Source organism: Dermacentor variabilis, chromosome 1 (assembly GCF_050947875.1).
Source record: "Dermacentor variabilis isolate Ectoservices chromosome 1, ASM5094787v1, whole genome shotgun sequence".
NCBI lineage: Eukaryota > Metazoa > Arthropoda > Arachnida > Ixodida > Ixodidae > Dermacentor > Dermacentor variabilis.
This window is the reverse complement of record NC_134568.1, coordinates 32,572,565-32,595,924: the sequence shown is the minus strand read 5'-3', so window position 1 is coordinate 32,595,924 and position 23,360 is coordinate 32,572,565. Positions and strand designations below refer to the sequence as shown.

Here is a 23,360-nt window from a genome sequence, read left to right as displayed (position 1 = left end):
TGTGGATGGTAAGACGTAGTCAGGTTGTGCTTGGATGAGAAGGACTGCAGGCTGTCGGCGATGAGTTTAGAAAGAAATGTCCGACCACGGTCTGTGAGCAGTTGGTGTGGAGCACCATGCTGCAGAATCACGTCGCGTAAAAGAAAATCGGCGACATCTGTGGCGCAGCTTGTTGGAAGCGCTCTGGTGATGGCGTAGCGCGTGGCGTAATCTGTCGCCATAGCGACCCACTTGTTGCCAGACGTGGATAGAGGGAAAGGGCAAAGTCCAACAACAAGCCCATACTGCTATCCTCATGGGCAAAGTAAATCCAGGCCAACGCGAAAGAACGGCTTCGAAGGAATGTCGAGCGGTTGAAGGCACCCGGCAGGGAGCGTTGATGGTGTTTTTCGGCACTGGCATTTTTCACCGCAACGTATTTCCGGACGGAGCGGGCAAGGCCTGTCCAAAAGAAGCGTCGGCGAATCCGGTCGTAGGTGCGGGAGACGCCAAGGTGACCTGCTGTTGGTAAATCGTGAAGTTCTTGGAGAACAGCTGACCGGAGGTGCTTAGGAATGACGAGGAGTAGGGCAGGACCGTCGGGGCGTACATTGTGGCGGTATAATACATCGTCCCAGAGAACAAACAGGTGAAGGGATGAATGAGAAGGCGAAGGTCCCAAGCCACCAATGATGGCGCGCAAAGTGTCTCCACGGCGTTGCTCGTCGGCAACGTGTAGCAGCTGAGAAACGGAGAAAACGCAAGCGTAAGCATCGGGGTCAGGGTCGGAGGATGGTTCGTCCACTGGATAGCGTGATAAACAGACTGCGTCTTGATGTAATCGGCCCGACTTGTACACTACTGCATAGGAATATTCTTGCAGCCGCAGAGCCCAGCGACCAAGCCGGCCGGTAGGATCCTTGAGTGAGGAAAGCCAGCAGAGTGCGTGGGGGTCCGTGATTACAGAGAAGTGCGTGCCGTACAAATACGGGCGGAATTTGGAAACCGCCCAGACGAGAGCCAGGCATTCACGATCTGTAATAGAATAGTTGCGCTCCGCTGCTGTGAGGAGGCGGCTAGCGTAGGCGATAACACGATCTTGACCCTGTTGGCGCTGGGCTAAGACGGCTCCGATACCGTGACCACTGGCATCGGTGCGCACCTCTGTAGGAGAGGACGGGTCAAAGTGGGCCAGTATATTTAGGTGGCGTAGAGAGAATGTTGGTGAGCTGGGCAAACGCGGCAGTTTGAGCAGGGCCCCTGGTAAACGGCACGTCCTTCTTCAGAGGATCAGTAAGCGGTCGGGCAATCGCTGCGAAGTCTTTGACGAAGGGTTGGAAGTAGGACCAGAGTCCTACAGAACTTCGGGTGTCTTTCGCAGACTGGGGTACAGGAAAAGACGTGACAGCACGAATTTTCTCCGGGTCTGGTTGAATACCGGAAGCGTCGACGAGGTGGCCCAGCACTGCAATCTGCCGACGACCGAAGTGACACTTCGAGGAATTTAGTTGGAGCCCAGCCTCACGGAAGACTTGAAGAACAGCTGATAAGCGCCCAAGGTGTGTCTCAAATGTAGGCGAAAATAGTAGAATGTCGTCTAGGTAGCAGAGGCATGTCGACCATTTGAACCGTTGAAGCAGAGTCCATCACACGTTCGAACGTTGCTGGGGCGTTGCATAGACCCAATGGCATAACATTGAATTGATATAGACCATCAGGAGTGACGAACGCGGTCTTCTCTTGGTTCTTTTCATCCACAGATATCTGACAATAACCAGACCGCAGGTCTATTGATGAAAAGTAGTTGACACCGTGGAGACAATCGAGGGCGTCGTCAATGCGAGGCAAGGGGTAGACGTCTTTCTTGGTAATGTGGTTTAGATGACGATAATATACGCAGAAGCGCGATGTGCCACCTTTCTTTTTAACAAGCGCCACGGGCGACGCCCAAGGGCTCGAGGAAGGTTCAACAATGCCTTTGGCAAGCATCTTGTTCACTTTATCTTGAATAACCTTACGCTTTGAAGCATAAACTCGATATGGCCGGCGATGAATAGGACTGGCATCACCAGTATTTATGTGATGCTTAACAATTGAAGTCTGGGCCAATTGGCGATTGCTGAGGTCGATAATGTCGTGCTAGGAAACCAAAAGGCGACACAGAGCTGCTGCTTGTTCAGGCAATAGGTCCGCAGCAATCATGTGACGAAATTTATATATATATATATATATATATATATATATATATATATATATATATATATATATATATATATATATATATATATATATTTCAATTGTTTACTAAAAAGTTTTCACACACCTTTACATCGGGTGGAAGAAAGCCCCTTGATCAGAACAGGGGCCTTTTAGTTTGTTGGAAGCAGCTGCAGAAGGTAGCTCTCGCTTTGAAAATGCTTTCGAGAGGTGCCCGCAACGATCTATACGGATTATGGGGACGCCCACACGCTCTCTTTGGAAAAGTCTATAGTACTTCGGCGATCTATCCCAAGTTGTTACAGGCAGATGTGGACTGTTCCATCGTATACCCATTATAGTTGACTGCTCGCTAAATGTAGCCAATCGAGAGTGCATTAAGCTGAAAGCAGAATGATGATAAGAAATGCTGGCGTCATTTTTTTTGTCAGTATGCTTTAGCGGCTTCGAACGAGCTTTAGTGATCGACTACATTCTGCTTCAGAAATTTCATGCCAAATTTCGACGAAGATATGTAGCAGATTGAAACGTTTCGTCTTTCTTTGCTGGAAGTACACAGAATTCAACTAGAGAGGCTTTAAGAACTGAAACAACGTCGTGAGCTACGCGAGAATAGTTACAGTGGGACGGAGGCGTAGGTAGTGAATCGATCGCAATTTGGATTCTTTCGGTTCACGAAATCTCGGAGCACATGGGCGCTTCCGCTCCTCTGTCCGCTTTGACATGACTGGAACGAACCTGGGCTCGAATTCAGAATGCTTTCTACTTTGAAGAACTGTTTGCTATTTGGCGGTACACTGCTCATAAAGTCCAACTCTACATTGGTGAACATGGGGTGCTATAACGTAAAACTATTCCAAACTTTTCTATTCCACTTCTGCAATCAGCACTCTGTGATTGGTCAAAAACTTTTTTGGACCCCCCCCCCCCCCCACACTTCACCTGTCTGTCACGCGACGTCACGAAAACCGTGATAGCTCCTTGTTCCTTAGCGGGGCAAAAAGCCCCGCTAAGAAACAAGAAAAACCGAAAAAAGAAAAAAGAAGGTTTGCTGTGGTGCCCTAATTACATTGATTATCCCATGGTTTACGGAACGTGGCCAATAGATATGACGTCGATCCAGTTTTCTAGGCCCCCCGCAAGTTGTCTATCATGTGCCCTATGATAAATAGGAAACTTGAACAGGGTAGCAAAAAAAGAAGAGATGATTGCGGCGTTAGACATGTGTCCCCTTTCGTGCCTTGTAACAATGGTGTAGTTTATCAGATTCCACTCGAGTGCGGTAAGAATTACATTGGGCAGAGCGGCAGGTGCATTAATATTAGAATAAAAGAACACAAACATCCACTTAACAACCCTAATGCTTCACATCTAGCGTCACATTGTTTCAATTGCTGTTGTAAGCTTTTGTTTCAAGACACAAAAGTTCTTTCGAGACACAGATGCCAAACTACACGGGAAATAATCGATGCATTCCACATTAAAAGATTAGGAGAGACTTGCGTTAGCCATGCATCTTTGTCTCTGTTAGAATGCGAATTTCAGTATCTTCACAACACGTGTGTTAATCTGAAGTAGCGTCTTTTTGTTGTTTCCTTTTTTCACTTCCCTACCTCCTGATATGTTTAACTGATGTCTTCATACCTTGTCATGTTCTTATGCTGCGGTTTTTTGCAATCACCCATAGATATATGTTCTTCATTTCAATAAAAATTTAGTTGAGAGTTAGCGCTCGTCCTGTCTGCTTCTAGTCTGGGTCCGCGTCACTTCGCGCTACAATCCAAGATCATGCTACCTTACCAAATCGCCCAACTTTCTATCCTGTCGCACGTTCTTCCCACCACAACTAAGACTTTCTGAATTTACAAGCGGATTTTATTAACGAAGACCCCCTAGTGATGGGCCTCCTATACTATAGTTAACTGCTTACACACAAAGGAATACGGAGGAGGAAAAATATTTATTCAAAAGAAAGAAAGGACAAGCAGGTGTCTTTCTGCTCGTGCGGGAGGTGCCCCTAGTCCAGGGCTCCTGCGGCTCTTGCTCCTGCGGCTCTTGCTCCTGCGGCTCTTGCTGTCTCCCGGCCCGCCGCACCAGTTGTTGCTGGTTACGAGGGTCCGAACTGGTCAGCACGGCCTCCCACTGCTCGGGTGTGGGGTTGGGTATTCGCAGGGCTGCCTTGACGTTGGGGCACGCCCATGTGGTGTGATATAGGGCCTGTGTCGTACACTCTGCCATAGTTGGCGGCGGAAGAGCTGGCCGTGCGGATGGAACATCTCACAGCGATGCCTTCTCGCCACTGTTCGTAAACTTTTTCAAGATGTGACGATGCGATTCCAGCGTCAGCGTCTGCGCTGCCCTGTTAGCACTGTCTGTGGTGTGATGCGTAACGACAATATGAGCTGCACCGCTTTGCTGACCTCCAGCGTGACTTCGTATGTCATCATTTCATATCGCTATTAGTTGGCATTATTGGGAGCGCCACGTGATCAGGAGAACAATTATACATTTATTTAAAGATACGACGGTCTAAGGAGTAATGTACGCATGGGTGCCACCGGATATGCAAGCACAAAAGCGTGGATTATATCCAAAAAATAAGCACTCGCTCGTCGCTTTGCTCCGTAACTAGTTGCACATGGCACCAAAGAACATGCTAGGACAAAGAATACAGCAAGACCATCACACAGCTCTGTCTTGCTGTCTTCTTTGTTCTAGCGTGCTCTCTGAAGCCATTTCCAGGCCGTGAAGAAACAACTATCCAAAGAAAATACATCTTGAGCCTCAAACTTCTATGTCTCGATCCACAGAGCCACAGAAACCGGAAATTGTCTCAGCCGAATAGAATTTTCTTTCCTCACTCCGCGCGTTCTACTAGCCACCCTTCTAAAAAATTTCGCCACGATTCCCTTTTCGCCGAACAGCATTGAACAGAGACCCACGCTCTCAGTCACAAACGTATGTTCGCCGGCGGCGGTGTTTCTCGCTGAAAGTAAAAGACAGTGGCAGGCGCCTACTTATATGTTCCCGGCGCATCCAGTTTATAATACCGGACGCTATCGAATCGCGATACAATCTCCCCTGCGGCAACGTTCATACCACAGAAGACGACAACTCCTTTAGAAGTCGCTAAAGGGCGTTCCCACAGTACACCAAACTGCTCCACGAGTGCTCGTGTTTCGTTTCCTTTCATGTATCGATTAAACTATATTACATTCTTCATGCACTGGTTGGTACAGCTTCCTTACCTTTCGTTTCACGTCCGTCTGCTTCTCTTGCGAAACTGACGTGCTTCTAAGCCACTCACCAGTCTCTATTTTCTATACCGCCGTCCTGAGTATTGAACAGATTTTAGTAGTGGAAAGAAGCAAATATATGTCAGTTACTAGAGCCTTATACACGCGGCTGCAAGCAATAGAGGAGCTTGGTTGCAGAGCACGAAGAGTACTTACGTTACATGTAACCAAGTAAGACGCAGGACTCTTTCACAAACACACAGACAAAAAAAAAAAGAAAAGAACACGCTATATCTGTTTGAAAGAGCAGATGCTATCCAATAGTGATGTTAGACATACCATTTGCGAATTCGGCTGATCGACGGCAAACAGAAGTCACGAACAAAAAGCTTTGTGAATTAGGCGCCTGTTTTTTTGTTTTTGTTTTTTTGCATTCTCGTTTTAGTCTTTCTGTAAGGTAGCATAAGTTGCGTCATATGCCGGCTTTGAAACTACCAGCTTTCCTACTTACAGCAAATAAAAGATAGAACGCCTCCTATACAAAGACGAGCATTGTAGAAGTCCTTCTCATTTTCTACGCATGTATTCAAAGAAGAAAAAAAAAAGAAGAATCACCATTATGCGCGAGTTTAAGCTTGGCGAATATACTGTTTCACCAGGCGAACATTCAGTGCAGCAATATTTGATTACAAAAATTACCGAAAGTAGATGAAAGAGAGAGAAAAAAAGAAGGAAATACATTTATATGAAGGTACGAAACTAGATAAGCGCCATTATTGACATCAGGGCATATGGTTCTAGCGAAAGGTTGGAGATAATGATTATTCTAGACTAAAACATTTGCGTATTTACATAACCATTATGCAAAACCTTATAATGGACCCCCGTGCTGCCATATTCAACCCTCAGACACTTCCTTGCACAATCGCACGACATGACCCGTCGGCGTCATGACGTCTAGCTGGGAGCTGTTGTGCTAATATTCAGCGCACGAAAGCAGAGAGCACATTATCTGCCGGCCGGGCAAAAAAAAAGAAGAAAAAAAGAAAGGAACATCATGGCTGGACTACGTGCACGTAGTCCAGCTGCACGTAGTCCAGCCATGATGTTCCTTTCTTTTTTTTTCGAATAGTTCATCGAATACTTCGAGGTTCCAGTGAAGGTTTTTGCACTGCAGGTGGCGCGTGGTCACTGATGCGCATCTCGAAGCTTGTGTTGGTCAGAAGGCAAAGGGTGCGGTGGCCCTGCAAGGCTGGTGCCCGTGCAAACTGATGCCACTGATTTATGCGTTCCTTCTTTCCCAGTACAAAAATGCACCATAACCTAAATTTCACCAGAATATGTACTAATCTTATGAGCTAATGTCAACAGGTGCGAAATAAAATAAATAAATAAATATATAAAAAATAAGGCCAACAGCCAGAAAGCTGAATGCTGGTTACGTATTTTAGCTACCGTATCATAATTTGGCGGTGGTGGCGGTGATAACGCGCGCTAAGGAAATTGCACATACGTATAAGAGATGGAACTTATATTGCGGCAGAACCTCTCGAAATATTTTCGGCGAGAGAGGAAGAAACGCCACGAAATCAGACGAAACGGGTTGGCTGTCCTAAATAAATGCGGAAAATATTTAGGAAACAAATGGGGGCCGTATAAAAACAAAATAAGGTAGCGCACGTAAATCGTTTGTACTTGCAAGGCGCGCCTGTTAAATCGCAGTAATATACGTGGCGGCGATTACGAGTGGTGTGGGAAACAAGAAAGGTCGAAACTTTGTACCTGCAGCCCACAGGAAAGTGCTTAAGTTAGCAGATTTTATGCTCGCCAGTGCAACGCGCGCTTACAGTGCAACGATCGCGGGATCGAATCCCGGCCACGGCGGCCGCATTTCGATGGGGGCGAAATGCGAAAACACCCGTGTGCTTAGATTTAGGTGCACGTTAAAGAACCCCAGGTGGTCGAAATTTCCGGAGTCCTCCACTACGGCGTGCCTCATAATCAGAAAGTGGTTTTGGCACGTAAAACCCCAAATATTATTATTATTACAGTGCAACGGGCCGAGACATTTGTCCTCCGGAATGCTTTCCCCTCGCAGCATCGCGATGATGCTCCGTGGTGAAGCGGCTTTGCGTTACTGGCGGTTGCAACGGGGGCGCTTTCGCTAACATTAATCCATTCCTCATTGGAGCACAACTCATGGCGCCGCAACTTTTGCGGTTGTTGAAGAATTGCAGACGCGGATGCAAGCTGCATAGACGTGCGCTGACCAATTCTTTCGAATTCAACTCTGCCAGTGTTACCTCGCGCGCGAGCGATGCGAAGCCTTGTGGCTGCTGCATCTGTTCTCGGCAGTGCTGCCGGTATACAGCGGACACTATCGTGGGCCGATCGGGCAGCTTCATCCGCACTGTCGTTACCAGAAGTTCCGCAGCGACCTTCAATGCAAGCGAGTAGCTGTAAGCTTTCTGTAAGCGAGTAGCTGTGGAAAGCTATTCACTTTATAAAAAGAAATGATGCCATCGAAGGCGCATATCTGTAGCAGTGAGGCGATATCGGTAACCTTTGTTCTTTCGCTGCGTAATTTCACGGAGAACAGAGCGTCCTGAAGCTTGGTTGCGCCAGAGAGAGAGAGAAAGAGAGAGAGAGAGAGAGAGAGCGTCCTTTACAACGGCGCGATTGCATCGACGGTGGAAGACCATCTGCCCCCCAACAGCTAACCACCGACCACGAAAACAGGCGAAAGAGCCAAGAACAGTTATGCACGTAAAAAAAAAAAAAAAAGGCTGGTGAATCTGCACGAGCACAAGCTCACAAAACGCTACTGTTCTACCTGAAAAGCACTGGGCTGTCTCGACGGCATCTGATTGTGTTGGGAATGCCGATTTATGTAATACATGCGCGTTCTGCGTGCGTTCACTGCCTATTTTTCTCCCCTTCTCATTTCCGCTGTGCACAGATTATTCCCTCCTCAGCTTAGGGTAGAGCCAAATGGATGTATTCCTCGTTACCATCCTTGCCCATCTGATATAGAAGCACTCGGCGGCCAACCACAACTAGGACTTTTCCTGTTTAAAAAGGGGATATATTATCGAAGACCCTGTAGTGTTGGGTCTCCTATATTAACTGCTTACGCACAAAGGCATGTACCACCCACTGTGCTATAGCCGGCAGCGGAAGAGCTGACCGTGCAGATGAAACCGCTCACAGCGATGCCTTCTCGCCACTGCAAGCGAAAGGAAAGCGAGGAAAATAAAATCGGAGGACAAGAGTGTGGAAAGAAGCCGAGATAATAGAAACATATCAGTAATCCCTTATGTGCATGGCTTATCGCATAAACTCGAGGTTGCTGCAAAATATGACGCGAATGTGGTTTTTTTCGGCAAGAGACAACGTGGGGGGTGTTTGCTTTGAGACAAACAGTATGTATGACAACCAGGTTAACAGCCTTACTAATAAGTACCAGGTGCGTCATGTGCACCAGTTTTTAGAATGTAAAAGAAATGCAAGGTACAAAATTCCTTTCAAGTGTGGGCAGTACTATGTCGGCCAGACTGGCCGATGCATAAATTTAAGGTTAAGAGAGCACTTGGCCAGCTTGAAGGGAATGCACTATACGCATTTGGCAATGCACTGTGCGCAATGATCAGTGAGCATGTGTAAGCCACTGTTTGACCAAACCGCTATTTTGTATGTTAGTCTATAATCAGGCAACAAGAGAAACTGCAGAAGCTTGGCACATAATCTAATCTGCAAGGAGCATGTGTTAGCCATCCGTTTGTCGCTTTGAATAATAGTGAAAATAACTTGCTCAACATTAGATGATAGTATGTAGATTATGATGCAATTCTGAATGCTATTATGTGGCACGGATGCTCTGTTGCCCATGCGTGGTGATCATGTGATGGCTCTCGAGGGTATATATGCGCTGTGTTGAGAAACAAAATTCAGTTGTCAGTCTGCGCTGGTCTCTGTGTCATTTCCTTGTTGTCTTCGTTCAGTGTGCGCAAAGCTTTCCACAATGTACTCCGCACTGCTGAACCCAAGCATGACTTTCACATATCGCGAGGCCACGGCAGGTGCGGTCGTGGGTGCCTGCATCGCGTCTGCCTAGAAATAGTGAAATGGAATAGATGCTATGAGGAGGTGGTGAGGACGCTACTTACGCGAATGATTTTTATAAATTTCAGTTGCCTAGCACGACGCTATGCCGCACATGCAACATTGACGAGGACTTGTACGATGTAACTCTGCAGACCTTTCATAACCTCAAAGACTATAGTTTAGGACACCATCGAACATGCGTCACATAGCCGAGGGACGTTCTCCGACGGCGGCGGTGCAGTGTTTCTCTGTCACGCGCAGCAAAAGCGCATTTAGCATTACAGAGCAAATGTCTATAGTCATGTGCTGTTAACTCGTGTGCTTTCAGTTTGCCTGAGTGTGTGCCTGTGTGCGTGGGGGAGAGCGTGGGAGGGGGTGAGATGTGCTAGGCGGGAGCGTTTGCTTGCTTCGCATTTATTGATCTACCAGCCGTTGTTGCTTAGTGACTACGGTGTTGGGCTACTAAGCACGAGGTCGCGGGATCGAATCCCGGCCACGGCGGCCGCATTTCGATGGGGGCGAAAACACCCGTTTACTTAGATTTAGGTGCACGTTAAAGAACCCCAGGCGGTCCAAATTTCCGCATTCCCCCACTACGGCGTGCCTCATAACCAGATAGTGTTTTCGGCAAGTAAAACGCCATAAAATTTCGTTATCTCATTTTAGCTAACACTTGAGATTTTCTAAAACACATGTTTTAGAGAGGAACCCCTTTTTTTTAGAGTTCAGACGCAATTGTCGGTGGGGGTCTTTGGATGTGTAGAGGGATGCAGGTGCATCGCTGAGAGGGGGAAGCTGGGAGGAGAGGTTTTGTCCTGCACGCTTACGCGGCGGCGCTGGAGGGGACGCAAAAGTTTGGCGTACACAGATTCCCTCAATGCGAGGGGTCTGCGTGCTGTTTTTTTAAAAAAAATTCCCAGGAACGTCGGCTGGGATTTCTCACAGCTATATCTAACAGAAAAAGAAACTAAGAACAAGCTCTGAAAATGTTTGCGCCGAGACTCAAATTATGGCACAGCTGCTGTGCCCATCACGCTCCTTAGCCCAACACAAACGTAAAATCTAGGCGTTCTTGAAAGGAATAGATAAATTCTGAACTGTCACGTGCCAAAACCACAACCTGGTTATGAGGCACACCTCAGTGGGAGACTCCGGATTCATTTTGACAACATGGAGTATTTTCTCTTTTTTTTTTCTTTTGAGCGTGGACCCAATCACGGTACACGGCGCTTCCGCATTTCGCCACCACCGAAACGCAGCCGCCGCCGCCGGGATTCGATCCCACGATCTCGTGCTTAGCAGCGCAACGCCAAAGCCACTGAGCAACCACGGCGCGGGTAACGTACTTGAAACATCAGCGCATTGTACACCAGAAGCGAAATAGGTGCTGCCATCAAAATTGCGAAGGAACGTGGCCAGTGAACGGCGTCGTGTTTCGCTGCTCGTTCCGCTAAAAGCCCACTTTTTGATGCGCGCCCAGCGTGCGGGTTTCGGACAACATCCACTGTAGCTGTGCTATACGCACCTTCGTAGTAAGCCCGGAAGCCAACGTGTCCATTCTGGTTGCTCGAGGTCCGGTAGACGATAAGCATGCGGTACCCAGTGCTTAGTAGCATTTCCGGTATGCGTCCCGTCCCGCAGTAGCGACCTGCAAACACAAGGACACTTGTTAGTGAGCACGAAAGAAGTTGACGAAGATAGAAGCACAAGTAGAGAGTTGCACGAGTAGCGTGGAAAAGGTTGGCGTAATGCGCTGACGGAAGCAGAAACCCATAACAGATGGCTACACGAGCGCGCTGAAGCCCCCATACACAAAAGTTAGAAAAGTAATAACTTTTCGTGATTGACCAGCTTCTCTCGCTAATATTAGACAGTTTCAGTTTGGCACAATCACCTTTGCGTAGACTCTGTGAAATAGCGGGTACGAAGTACGCATGCATAGAACGCAATGACGCGCTTTGCCGGTTACGCACACACGCTATCATTTATAATTCGTGATAAGATCTTTACTTGAATTAATTAACTTTAAAAAAAAAAAACACGTGACAAGACGGTGGCGTCCGGGCCACTTGCGTTGATACGAATTCGCTTTTGGTGCGTGCTCTTCGTTGAGGTAAAAAGAAAGTGGTAAAATAGGCTTTTACTTACTCATCTCACTTGAAAGAGAAATAATTAGCGAGGCTTTGTCAGTACCATGGGGTCCTAGCAAAAGACAACACCGCTACCGCCGAAGTGTTTGAATTCCCGTCGAGGCAACGACTCCAGCAAGCTTTGCTCTGGCAGCGTGCCGGCAGTGCCAAACGCGAGATAATTACGATGGATATTATGACGTCCGCACTTAGCTGCGTCGGAGCAATTTTGCATATGTCAACGGAAATGGTCCACACTCTTTACTACAACTGCCTATGACATTCGCCATGACAAACGGCCGGTGAGTGCAATAGCGAGTCGCTCAACACAATAAAATACAGAATTTAGTGATTGTGCCCTAACAAGTGAATGTTGTAATTGTATTATGGCGCGCTTACGTTTAGAGTTATATTAGTATGTACCTGTTAAGTTCTTCTATCCTTTGCAATCATATTTAAGTGCCTTTGTTTTGTTTTGCACTGTAATCGCGCAAGTGTTGTGTTAGCATTTTTTTTTTCGCTTATGCCACTCTCCTCTGTAATGTAAAGTGTACATTGAGGGTAAAATAAACAAATAAATAAATAAATAAATAAATAAATAAATAAAAATGCCTATTCGCGATCAACTCCGGGAAGATGGATGGCAGCGAAAGCTGAGACTAAGAAGGGCGCGTTGCTGCCCTTTGCATTGAGGACCAGTCTGAGCACCCTGAGAGAATCCACGCTCTGGGTGCGCTGGCCCGTCTTCGTTCTGAGTTCGATCGGTACTTGGTCCAGCGTCGTGTCGAACTTAGGTCGACACGACCAGTAGTGTCGACTTAGGTCGGACGCAGTAGTGGAGGACCGCGGATAAAGTTTCACCAGCTTGGGTTCTTTGAACGTATATATATACGCCTAAGCCTAAAGCAAGGTGAACGAGCATTTCTTTTATATAGTTTATATTACGCGCCCGCTGGAATGCGGCCGCAGCGGCTGGTAATCGAACCATGCGACTTCGTGCGCAGCAGAAGAACGTCGTGGCCACTGCGCCCCTCCCCCCTTTTTTTTTGCCTCAAGTCATTGCCGCCCTTAAAAGACACACACACGCGCGGACATGTACGCACGTAATATGAAATGTGTAATCACAGATTGAACCCAAAAGTAACATTACGGTGATACGATGGGCACGTTGGTGTCATAGCTTATGATTGCAGAGTTTCAGACAGATATCAACCCCTAGAAGTTCAGTGGGAGGCGGGCAGGCGGGCACACCACCTAAGCATGGGAGAGAGAAGCCATGACGCACACGGAAGAAACGTTCGCGACTAAATAAGCTCAGCGAGAAAAAAAAAAAGAAAGTGTACATATACGACACCGCATTAAAAGTATATACTCGATGAAAGAGGGTGTCCCAGCTAACTTTTGCCAGAGTTTTAAGATATTCAAGTGCCACATAGCTGGATAGAACCAAGGTAATGTTGTTTGCCGGCGCTTGGAGATACTCAGATTGTTTCTTTTTTGCATTCAGCGTAATTACATAATTAATTTTAATTAATTAAAGACTAGTAATTACTAAGACTAGCCAAGATGTATGCTCCGAAAGATAAGCAGGGTAATATCATCAGCAATTTCGAAAATATAGTCAAAGCAGCGGAAGAATTCTGTACTGACCAGTACGATACCCAGAGCAGCCACGATACCTCCATTCAAAGTAGTAATGAACAGGTTACAGAGGCTCCTTCTATAACTCGCGATGAAATAACAAGGGCCTTACAAGACATGAAACGAGGAAAAGCGGCAGGAGAAGATGGAATAATAGTCGATTTACTCAAAGACGGAGGAGACATCATGCCTGAAAAGCTTGCGACCCTTTATACGCAATGCCTTACGACTTCAAGTGTACCAGAAAGTTGGAAGAATGCCAACATTATACTAGCTCATAAGAAGGGAGACGTTAAGTAAATGAAGACTTATTATTAGCTTCTTTTCAGTACTGTATAAGATATTCAAAGAGATAATTTCCAATAGAATCAGGGCAACACTTTATTTCAATCAACCAAGAGATCAGACTGGCTTCAGGAAGGGATACTGTACAATGGATCACGTTCATGTACGTAATCAGTTAGGTAGTTGAGAGATCTACAGAGTACAATGAGCCTCTCCCTATGGTTTCATAGATAACTAAAATGCATTTGATTCAGTAGAGATAACAGATGCCATAGAGGCATTAAGTAATCAAGGAGTGCAGGAGGCCTACGTAAATGTCTTCGAATATACCTACAGAGGTTCCACAGCTACCTTAATTCTTCACATGAAAAGTAGAATACCTATAAAGAAAGGGGTCAGACAAGGAGACACAATCTCTCCAATGCTATTCACTGCATGCATGGAAAAAGTATTCAAGCTATTAAACTGGGAAGGCTTAGTAGTAAGGATGAACGGCGAATATCTGAGCTACCTTCGGTTTGCGGATGACATTGTCCTGTTCAGTAACACTGGGGACGAGTTGCGACAAATGATTGAGTACTTTAACAGAGAGAGTGGCAGCGTGTGGTTGAAGATTAAATATGCAGAAAACAAAGATAATGATCTCTAGCTTGGCAAGGGAACGAAAATTCAGGATCGCCAGTCGGCCTCTAGAGTCAGTGAAGGAATACGTTTACCTAGGTCAACTAATCACAGGGAAGTCTGACCATGAGAAGGAAAATTACAGAAGAATAAAAATGGGTTGGAGCGCATAGGGCAGACTTTGTCAGATCCTGACTGGAAGCTTACCATTATCAATAAAAAGAAATTGTACAACCAGTGCATTCTGCCGGTGATAAGATATGGGGCAGAAACTTGGAGACTGACAAAGAAGCTTGAGAACAAGTTAAGGACCACAAAAAGAGCGATGGTAGGAGGAATGCTAGGCGTAACGATACGAGACAGGAAGAGAGCGGTGTGGATCAGAGAGCAAACGGGGATAGCCGATATTCTAATTGACATTCAGAAACATAAATTGAGCTGGGTAGGTCATGTAACGCGTACGTTCGATAACCGGTGGATCATTGTGGTTTACAGAATGGGTGCCAAGAGAAGGGAAGCGCTGTCAAGGACGGCAGAGGACTAGGTGGGGTGATGAAATTAGGAAATTCGTGGGCGCTATAGTTGGAACCCGTTGGCGCAGGACAGGGGTAATTGGAGATCGCAGGGAGAGGCCTTCGTCCTGCAGTGGACATAAAATAGGCTGATAATGATGAATTATCTAATTAGGCGGAATGAAAAAGATAGTTTGAGTACCTCCAAGCGACGGCAAACAACATTACCTTTGTTCTGTCCAGCTACGTGGCATATGCATATTTTTAAACCCTGTAGAAAGGTAGCTAGGAAGCCACACACACACACACAAACACACACACACACACACACTATATACACACACACACACACACACACACACACACACACACACACACACACACACACACACACACACACACACACACACACACACACACACACACACACACACACACACACACACACACACACACACACATACACACAGCGTTGGTACTCATGATGCTACGCGTGTTGCTAGGAGGCCCACTTAGCCTGTTATCAACGTCATAAACAGACAGACAGGTGGACGGAGAGGGAAGTTGAAAGGATGTCATTCTCTTGTGCGTGCATCACGTTACGGCGCGCCGGAGATACCAGCCGTATATGTCTGCCTGGTGGTGAAAGCAAAACTAGAGATAATGAAAATCGAAGAGCCGCCGCACTTCAAGCAAGTAATATTAAAAGCCAACCCTGGTGCGGGCTTTGAGTATTCGCTTTCGCAACCGCGACAGCTATACTTTATCTCAATACGCACGCTCCTAGGGGACATTTCCAAGAATGAAGCGTCTGTTCACTTTTGAAAATTTTCCATCGCATTCATAACGAAGCACTCCTAGATAATTAACTAGATAGTTGACGCACGCCTAGTGAACTTGACTAAAAGGTCAGTGGAAGCAGAACGATGTTAAAAGAACAATACAGACAAGAAACCAAGCACATAATCAATTACTGTGGGCACGGCAGCTAACTCTACCCTCTTTCCATATTTTGCCCTGCCGAACATATAAAAGAGCCGGAAGCGAGTCTACCATATGCAAATATGCGCAGCCAAGGCCCAAGGCTTTTTGTTCGTAACAACGGCTTGAGGTTGGCCGGCCCCTTATCGCTAAAACCTGAGGCTAGGCCTTCATTTACAAAGAATTTGTTTACTAGAACGGTTCTAAGAACGGGAGTTAGAAAATCGTTATAACGAACATAACGTTAGTAAAAGCGTTTGTGCATAGACTATAAGGCCTCGTACTAACACGGCAAAAAAATTGACAGTCACGTAATTATCCTTAATCCCTACGTGATTCTAAATTATTCAAATACACCTTAATCCATCTTCATCCGCTTTAATCCCCCTTCATTCACTTTACTTCCCGGTAATTCCCTTTACTACACCTGAATTCACCTTACTCGAACTTCCCTACTCTACCCTAATCTACCTTAATTCACCTTGCTCTAATTGTACCAACTTTAGTTCAGGTTATACCACTTTAATCCACTTTAATCCACATTAATACCTTAATTCACTTTAATTAACCTTCATTCACTTCCCCTTAATTCACTTTTCTCCACCTAAAGTAAGCTTACTCGAACTTACCTTAACTTTCATTGACTTCACTGTAATTCACCTTAATTCACATTACTTATTCATAACTACGACTAATTAGTGTTGTTACACAATTTACTATCTTCTGTATTACTACTGAGGTCATATCAGACGCTGATGATGACACCTCCTCCCCCATTGGCTGCGCCGTCACGTACCCAAAGAAGCACGCACTAGGCCACACCTTTAGTCAGCCAGATGGCTGTGACGTAACGTCTAGGCACACATGCAGTCAACCGGAACCGTGGAGCCACCCTGGCGTTGGGGAAACGTTCTCGTCTAGCACCCCTGAGGCCCGGGTTCGAGTCCCACCCAGCCCGAAATTTAGGAAATTTTGTTTTCAAATCCATTAATTAACTTTGTTTGCACCTCCCAGTGAAACGTGACGCAAATCCGAGCATTTCTGACGCGTTTTTACTCTGCGTCGTCGCCCATTTTTGGCACCATCGCCTGATTCCGCCGGATTTTCTGCCTGATGGGGCATATAATGCGATCGCATTAAAAAATAAAACTAAGGTCTTTCGTTGGAACCGTTCGTAAGGCCAGGTGCCACCAAAGGGAATCGACGCTGAACATATTAGCGAAGGTGGCTGACCAATGGCAAACAGCGTTTGCGGATAAAAAGCTCTGAAAATCCGACCGTTCACAGTGATTTCACTTCGTGACAAATATGCTCGCTGCTTCGGCGCCTATGGAGATTGGTAAATGACCGTTGTTACGAAATGTTTATGCCGTACATGTCATGCCTGGAGTCGTATAATCGCAAAGCTTTTTAGTAAACAGAACGGTGTATTATTGACAAACGCCTCGGCTGTTATCTTGTTCGCTGTGACGATCGTCCTTGGGCTATCCTTATCATGTATTCCTGTCTACACGCACGGCGCTGTGAGTCCGTGCCCTGAAACGAATCACAGAAACCTGCCTGCGCGTAAAAAAAGATAGGCTGGCGGCTGCCGTATGAGATGTTACTGTGACTCGCTCAAACGCTTGCGTCAGTCGTCATCCATATAAATTCGATAACACTGGTGGTGTTTTCCGTCCCAAAGCGACGCGCAGGCTGTAAGGGACGCCGCGTATAGGTAAAAGGGCTGCGAATAAATTTTGACCACCTCGGAGCTGTTCAACGCGCATTTAAGTCTAAGGCAAGAAAAGGAAATCTGCATGGACATCCACCAGAGTGCCGCTGCGCGATCGGGAATCAAACCTGCGACCATGCGCGGGAGGCCCAGGTCCACAGTCGTTCAGTCAACGCGGCGGGTGCGCTTTACGTTAGAATGGCTTAGTGAATCCCATCGCTGTAACGTAAATTTTTGGTATCACGCTCCCATGACCAAGAAAAGGGAGGCATTGAAAGGTCGGCAAACTTTAGCGATTTCGTTATGGTGCCCAACTTGTTTATTGCGAGCGCAACCGGTCTTCACAGCGCAAATCCTTGGCTTCGTGTTCACAACGTCGTCTTCGTTCGCTTAAGCGTTGCTCGTTGTGCCCTTCGAAATGCATGCACAGACACCCGTACTCTCAGTGTGATGCGCAAAACCTTGTAGAAATAACCAACCATCAGTGCTGTGCGATAGAGCAGTGGCTAGTGCGTTTGCCTCCCAAAGGCTGTCCCAGGTACCTAAGTACGAATCCCAGCAGCGGGGTAAGTTTCGCATTAAACGCGAAAGCCCCTCATCGCGTGTTTTGCCGGCGTTCGTAACAAACTTAGGTGTTAAGCATCCATAAAGAAGTCGCTGCGGCCTAATTTCTGCTGCCTAACGTCCCGAAACCGCACAGTGTCATTAAGAGGGATAACGTATGGTGCAAGGCTCTGGCTTAATTTAGATCACCTGGTGTTCTTTAACGTGCACATAACGTACGGTGCACGAGCGCAATTGCAATTCGCCCGCATAGAAATGCGACCGCTGCGATCGGAATCGAACCCGCGACCTCGTGCTCAGCAGCACGACGCCACAGCCACTGAACTACCCCGGCGGCTTTAGGCGAACTGCTATACATGAGCAGGTCTGTGTGCTCTAGAGTTAGATATCGATGAGCCGGCTCGATATACAGTATATACAGATATGCCGCGATATTATGTTTAAGTTCTGCATAACACAGATGCGCGCACAGGCAGTAGGCCGGAATAATGTAAATATTCCATTCCTACGGTATTCCTAATCGCGCTTCGAGAGTGATCCGAGCGGAGGTCCGCCCACGTTATCACCAGGTTTAACGATTGTCATCGTTGGACCATAAGAAAGGAATATTATCGAGGGAAAGGCATCGTTGTATGACACAGGAGGCTCTAATTTGTGGCTCAAAATGCTGCTCTATATACAGGTTGGCTTCCCGGCGCGTCTCGAGTTGTTTGCAGCTCGCGCATTGCGGTGGCAGGCAATTTTTTTTTTTGCCCAATGGCGAGGGTGAAACAGAACAGGACGAGGTAGCTTGACGATGACCACACGATAAGGATGACGGCGGCCGTCGGCGTAACGGCAAGGACTGACTGATGGGTGGGCGCAGCAAACCCAGTTTCAAGCTTTCACTACTGTCGTAGTAAACGCGAAAAGAAAAAAAAAGGAAGGCGAAGAAAAAAAATCCAGACGCTTTTAAAATCTTGAGTTATTCTGAAGATTCCAGCTAGTGCCTCAGACAACCTTGTTGTTCAGAGCCGAAGGACAAAAAGAAAAGAAGCTACCGAAGCGTCAGCTAACTTCCTGTCGGTTTATTGGAATCTTAAACAGCGCTGCCCGATTTCGAGACGCCACATAATTGTAACCTAATGAGACATGACAGTACCGACAACATATTAGGACCGCTAACTCGCCCGAATACATTGAGACCATCATGCCGCGCGGCACAGAGATATTCAACCAGAAAAACTGAGCTTCTTGAATGTCATTTGATCGCCTCATGCATTGTAACGTGTATGTGTTTATGTATGCTGGTTCAGTTCCTACTGCGGCTGAAGATATATTGATGGTCGTCCAAATACCGTTCGTTCCGAAGCGTTTGCGCGTCTGCATCAGCGGCTGAAACTCGTCCGGAATCCATAAATCACACAGAGGTACTCGACAGCTTTACCCTAGCAACAGCGCCACTGACATCGGCGTTCATGCCCTAGCCCTGCTTGCTTTCGTGCGGTGTTCGTAAGAAATGGACGAGTAAAAGGAAGTAAGAAAAAAATATAGGCGGGCGGGGAGGGGCACACCATCTAAACATGAGAGAAACCATGAAGCGCACGGAAGAAACTTTCGCGACTAAAAAAACTCAGCAAGAAAAAAGAAAGTGCACAGACGATACTACATTTAAGGTACTACTCGATGAAAGAGTGGGACGCATCCATTCAACTTTATATATATATATATATATATATATATATATATATATATATATATATATATATATATATATATATATTCGATATTTCAATGGGTAGACTGTTTGCACTTGTAACAGTCATGTCGGTGGGCTATAACATGAATACATTATCAAACGTTAGCCAGTCGTCTGGCGGCGGCAACGTATACATTTTCTCGCGCGTTGGAGCTAGAGATACGTCTCGCGGGTTATCATTGTGCTGCATGTAAACATTACACTGCGTCGCACGGTTATCACGCTTTCGTGAGAACCGTGCATTTCTTAAAAGGCCAGCCTAAGGCATAGTACACGTGTAGACAACATTATACTAATAGGGTGGAATGTTCGGTTCGGTTATTCATGACTGCAGACCAGAGCCCGTATTCACAAAAACCTCTTACGCAGTAGAGTTGTTCGTAAGAGAAAATTTGAGCCAATCCTGGGGCTAGAAATATCATTATAGAAGGTGACCCGGCCAATGGCAAAAAAAACAAAAACAATTACGAACATAAAGTTTTGCGAATTCTGCCCCAGGTCTATAATCACGGCCTGAGGAAGACTGGACGGACAGGAGCAAACGGAAACGGTGCTGTCTTCTTCTTTTATTTCAATGGCGGATTCTTAAAAGAGCCCGTTCTACGAGAAATGTATTCCAATAGGGAGCGCTGTGAAGAAATGTAGTGCAAGAAGACGTGAGGCTTTTGAAACAAAAGGTGTTGCAGGCACGGTTGCGGAAGGACTTTATTCTGTAGGCTCAAAAGAAGAACGTCCCCTTCACTACCACAGAAAGCAGGACCACAGAAAGTGTTCGGTGCCTTCTGTCTCTTTGCACTAACTGAAGAGCAGATAATCAGTAAGTCCCGTGTTGGGTAGCCTTACAGGGGTATAGGCAGACCCTGCCCTAATTCGATCCAGTCCTCCTCCTCCTCCTCCTCCTCCTATCCGATGCTGTAGGAAGGCTTCCTCTCTACGAAACCGCCTGGTTACGCAAGGCGCATATGGCGCAGCCCAAGCGACAGTGAGCGCGGATGTCAGATTTCGTGACTTGATTGCTTTTTGGTACCTGTGCCTTTTAGGGGGATGTGAGAATTGTGCGTATGCAAAGAGCATCAGCTTCGTAATTTCCAGCAATGCCAATGTGAGAGGGGATCCGCTATAACTTCCTCATGAATACTTGGTTGTTGAGGTCTTTCAGGAGTGATGGTGACTTGCGTGAGAACTTTCTGAATGGTAAAGCGCGACAAAGTTGTTGCAAGCTTTGAGTCCGGGATGTTTACAAAATCTCGTGCAGGCAAAGTGTTTAGCTTTCGTAGGGCAGCAGCTATTGCCACGTCCTGGACAAACGTTGACGAGACCAGACGGTCCAGCCGGCCAGACCACGTAGCTCTCAAGGATGACTTACAGAACGCAGCCGCGCTGCGGTCTTCGTCCACTTTGGCGGACCCATCTGTGCACGGTTGGAGGTGATTCCGGTAATTCGCGGACAATTAAGTGCTCCAGAACGAGGGACTTTGCTTCTTCAGATGAGATAGAGAGTTCTTTGAATGCAGTTTCGGTACGCTTAAGGCGCGCGTAATATCTTCCAATGCCCGCTGCGGGTCCATCTTTTGCCTGCGTCTCGAAGAGCGCATTACTTAGGCATGGAGAGAATCGCCGAACGCTTTCCATCAGTTTATCATTCAGTTCGCGGACAAGCAGGGCAAACAAGGTGAACAAACAATGCAAAGAACCAACGAAAGGTTTGCTTCGTTTGTTGGCACTGTTTGTTCTGCTTATCGCTGAACTGAGTGCGCTCATAGTTATGCTCGCATCAGAATCCGTAGACAAGAGACTGCAAAGTATGCGCGCGTGCGCGGCGTATGTACCATCCATGCACCAAGCGTACCGTATATAGACGGCCATTCGCTCGCTTCTTTCCCCATTCTTCTTCCGCGAGTGGCGCCGTAGGCGGGCGAGCATTTATTTCCGCCTGGCCCCGCAGCGAAGCGCACGCGTACTCGGCGTGCGAGATGGTAGCTTCCTGCATAACGTGTCCCACCGGACCCCGGCAAGGCCATCCGCGGGGGGCAAGCATAAAGGATTACGCGCGCGAGCGCAATGTTTCCTCAAGGAATGCACCACGGGGCAAAGCCGTCGCGGAGCCCCAATGCCTCGCAGATTCCAGTGGCCGCGGCCGCCGGAGCGTGCGGAAGAAGAACGCCTGCGGCTGCAGCGTCGTTGCCTCCTTTTTCTTTTTCGCCTCTAGTTCTTTTTTTTTTTTATTTGCTCCCACCGGGGAATGTCGGTGAATATTTGCTTAGGCCTATATAAGGTAGATACGTCTTACGGGACGCATTCCCGGACACGAGCAGTGTTTACGTTGGGGACGTTATCGCTCTGTGTGTGTGTGTTTTCTTTTTTCCTTCGTTGTCTTCTTTTTTTTTTCACTTATGTTTGCAGATGGCGTTCGTTTCTGCGGCATGCCGAATTTTCTGCGTTGTTCCCATCGTTCTACGTGATTAATATACCGCGGTGATTGGTGCGCGCACTTCGTAATAATACTGAGCGATGCAGTTCCGCTCATAAAAGAAAACGCGGTTTATGTTAAACAACTGCTTAACATCCACATACATCGCTATAACTGACTGACTGTTACGAGTAGCATGGATCTAGTAAATAGTTTGAAACAGAGTCACATCTGGGAGAGACAGTGTCTATGCAAGCTTCTTTTTAATCTTTCTGAAATACGGGCAACATTCGATGCGCGATATACACAGTAACCGCAGCGCCGGCTGAGCTTTTTTGGGGGAATAGGAGCGTCTGCTCGCTGACCGCCATTTCAACAACTAAGCCTCTACCGTATCGTGAAAATGCAAACGCAAACGTTGGTGCGACGGATAATTGACTTGTCATACAGGCAGTGGCGCATGCGGGATGCTGTCACAGTAAATCGAGCGGCACTGACAGAGCATAGAACTCAATTGATTCCGTTCTGAGCAGTGTTTGAGTGTGTGTGTCTCATTTCATGCATCACCAAATGTGCCGGCAGACATCTCCAGCCCCTATAAAGAATGCCTCTCTCGAAAGATCCGCTGTTTCGCGTTTCAGAAATTCGCTAACCATAAATAATTGCGGTCACAAAACAACGAGAAACGGCTACATGACAACATGATGGCATTGCGTCCGTTATTCCAGAACTGCATTTAATTTTCTGAAACATCCCGCTAACGCTAACACACCTATTTGATCAGACCTTCTGATCCATTTTGCGCCAGATTTCCTGTGCCTTTCTGTGACCTTACTCCGCGTTTGTGCTCTAGCTTAAGTGTATTTATACGACTGAACTTTTCCAGTGTGTCATGCGGGATACATTTTGCAGCGAAGCTTATATGGATAGGGTTCCGTGTATTTTTTGTGTGCGTCAGCAAAAATTGTTATCATCAATGGCTCATACTCCCGTAGGCACTCATACCCCCTTAAGCAATGAAAAATGCAATGGCTCATAGCCCCGTAAGGCAAAGGCTACAAGCACTCAGCAAAGCGAAGCGAACAGTGCTTACATTCTTTCTAATCAGGCATACAACACAGAGAACAGCATGTCGAAAACTGTCATCACCAATGACTCATACCCGTACGGAAGCAATGGCTCAGACCCACGTAAGTAATGGCTCATACCCTGTAGCAAAAAAAAAAAAA

The 23,360-nt window shown here is 46.8% G+C and overlaps 1 protein-coding gene across 1 annotated transcript in view; it reads right to left on the bottom strand.

The window, feature by feature from the left end:
* Window positions 1-23,360, bottom strand: part of tok (tolloid-like protein 1 tolkin) — a 716,025-nt gene that overhangs the window by 93,923 nt on the left and 598,742 nt on the right. Inside the window, exon 8 of the mRNA XM_075686316.1 lies at window positions 11,062-11,184. Within this exon, the coding sequence (XP_075542431.1) occupies window positions 11,062-11,184 (123 nt within the window). The remainder of the gene's footprint in view (window positions 1-11,061; window positions 11,185-23,360) is intronic.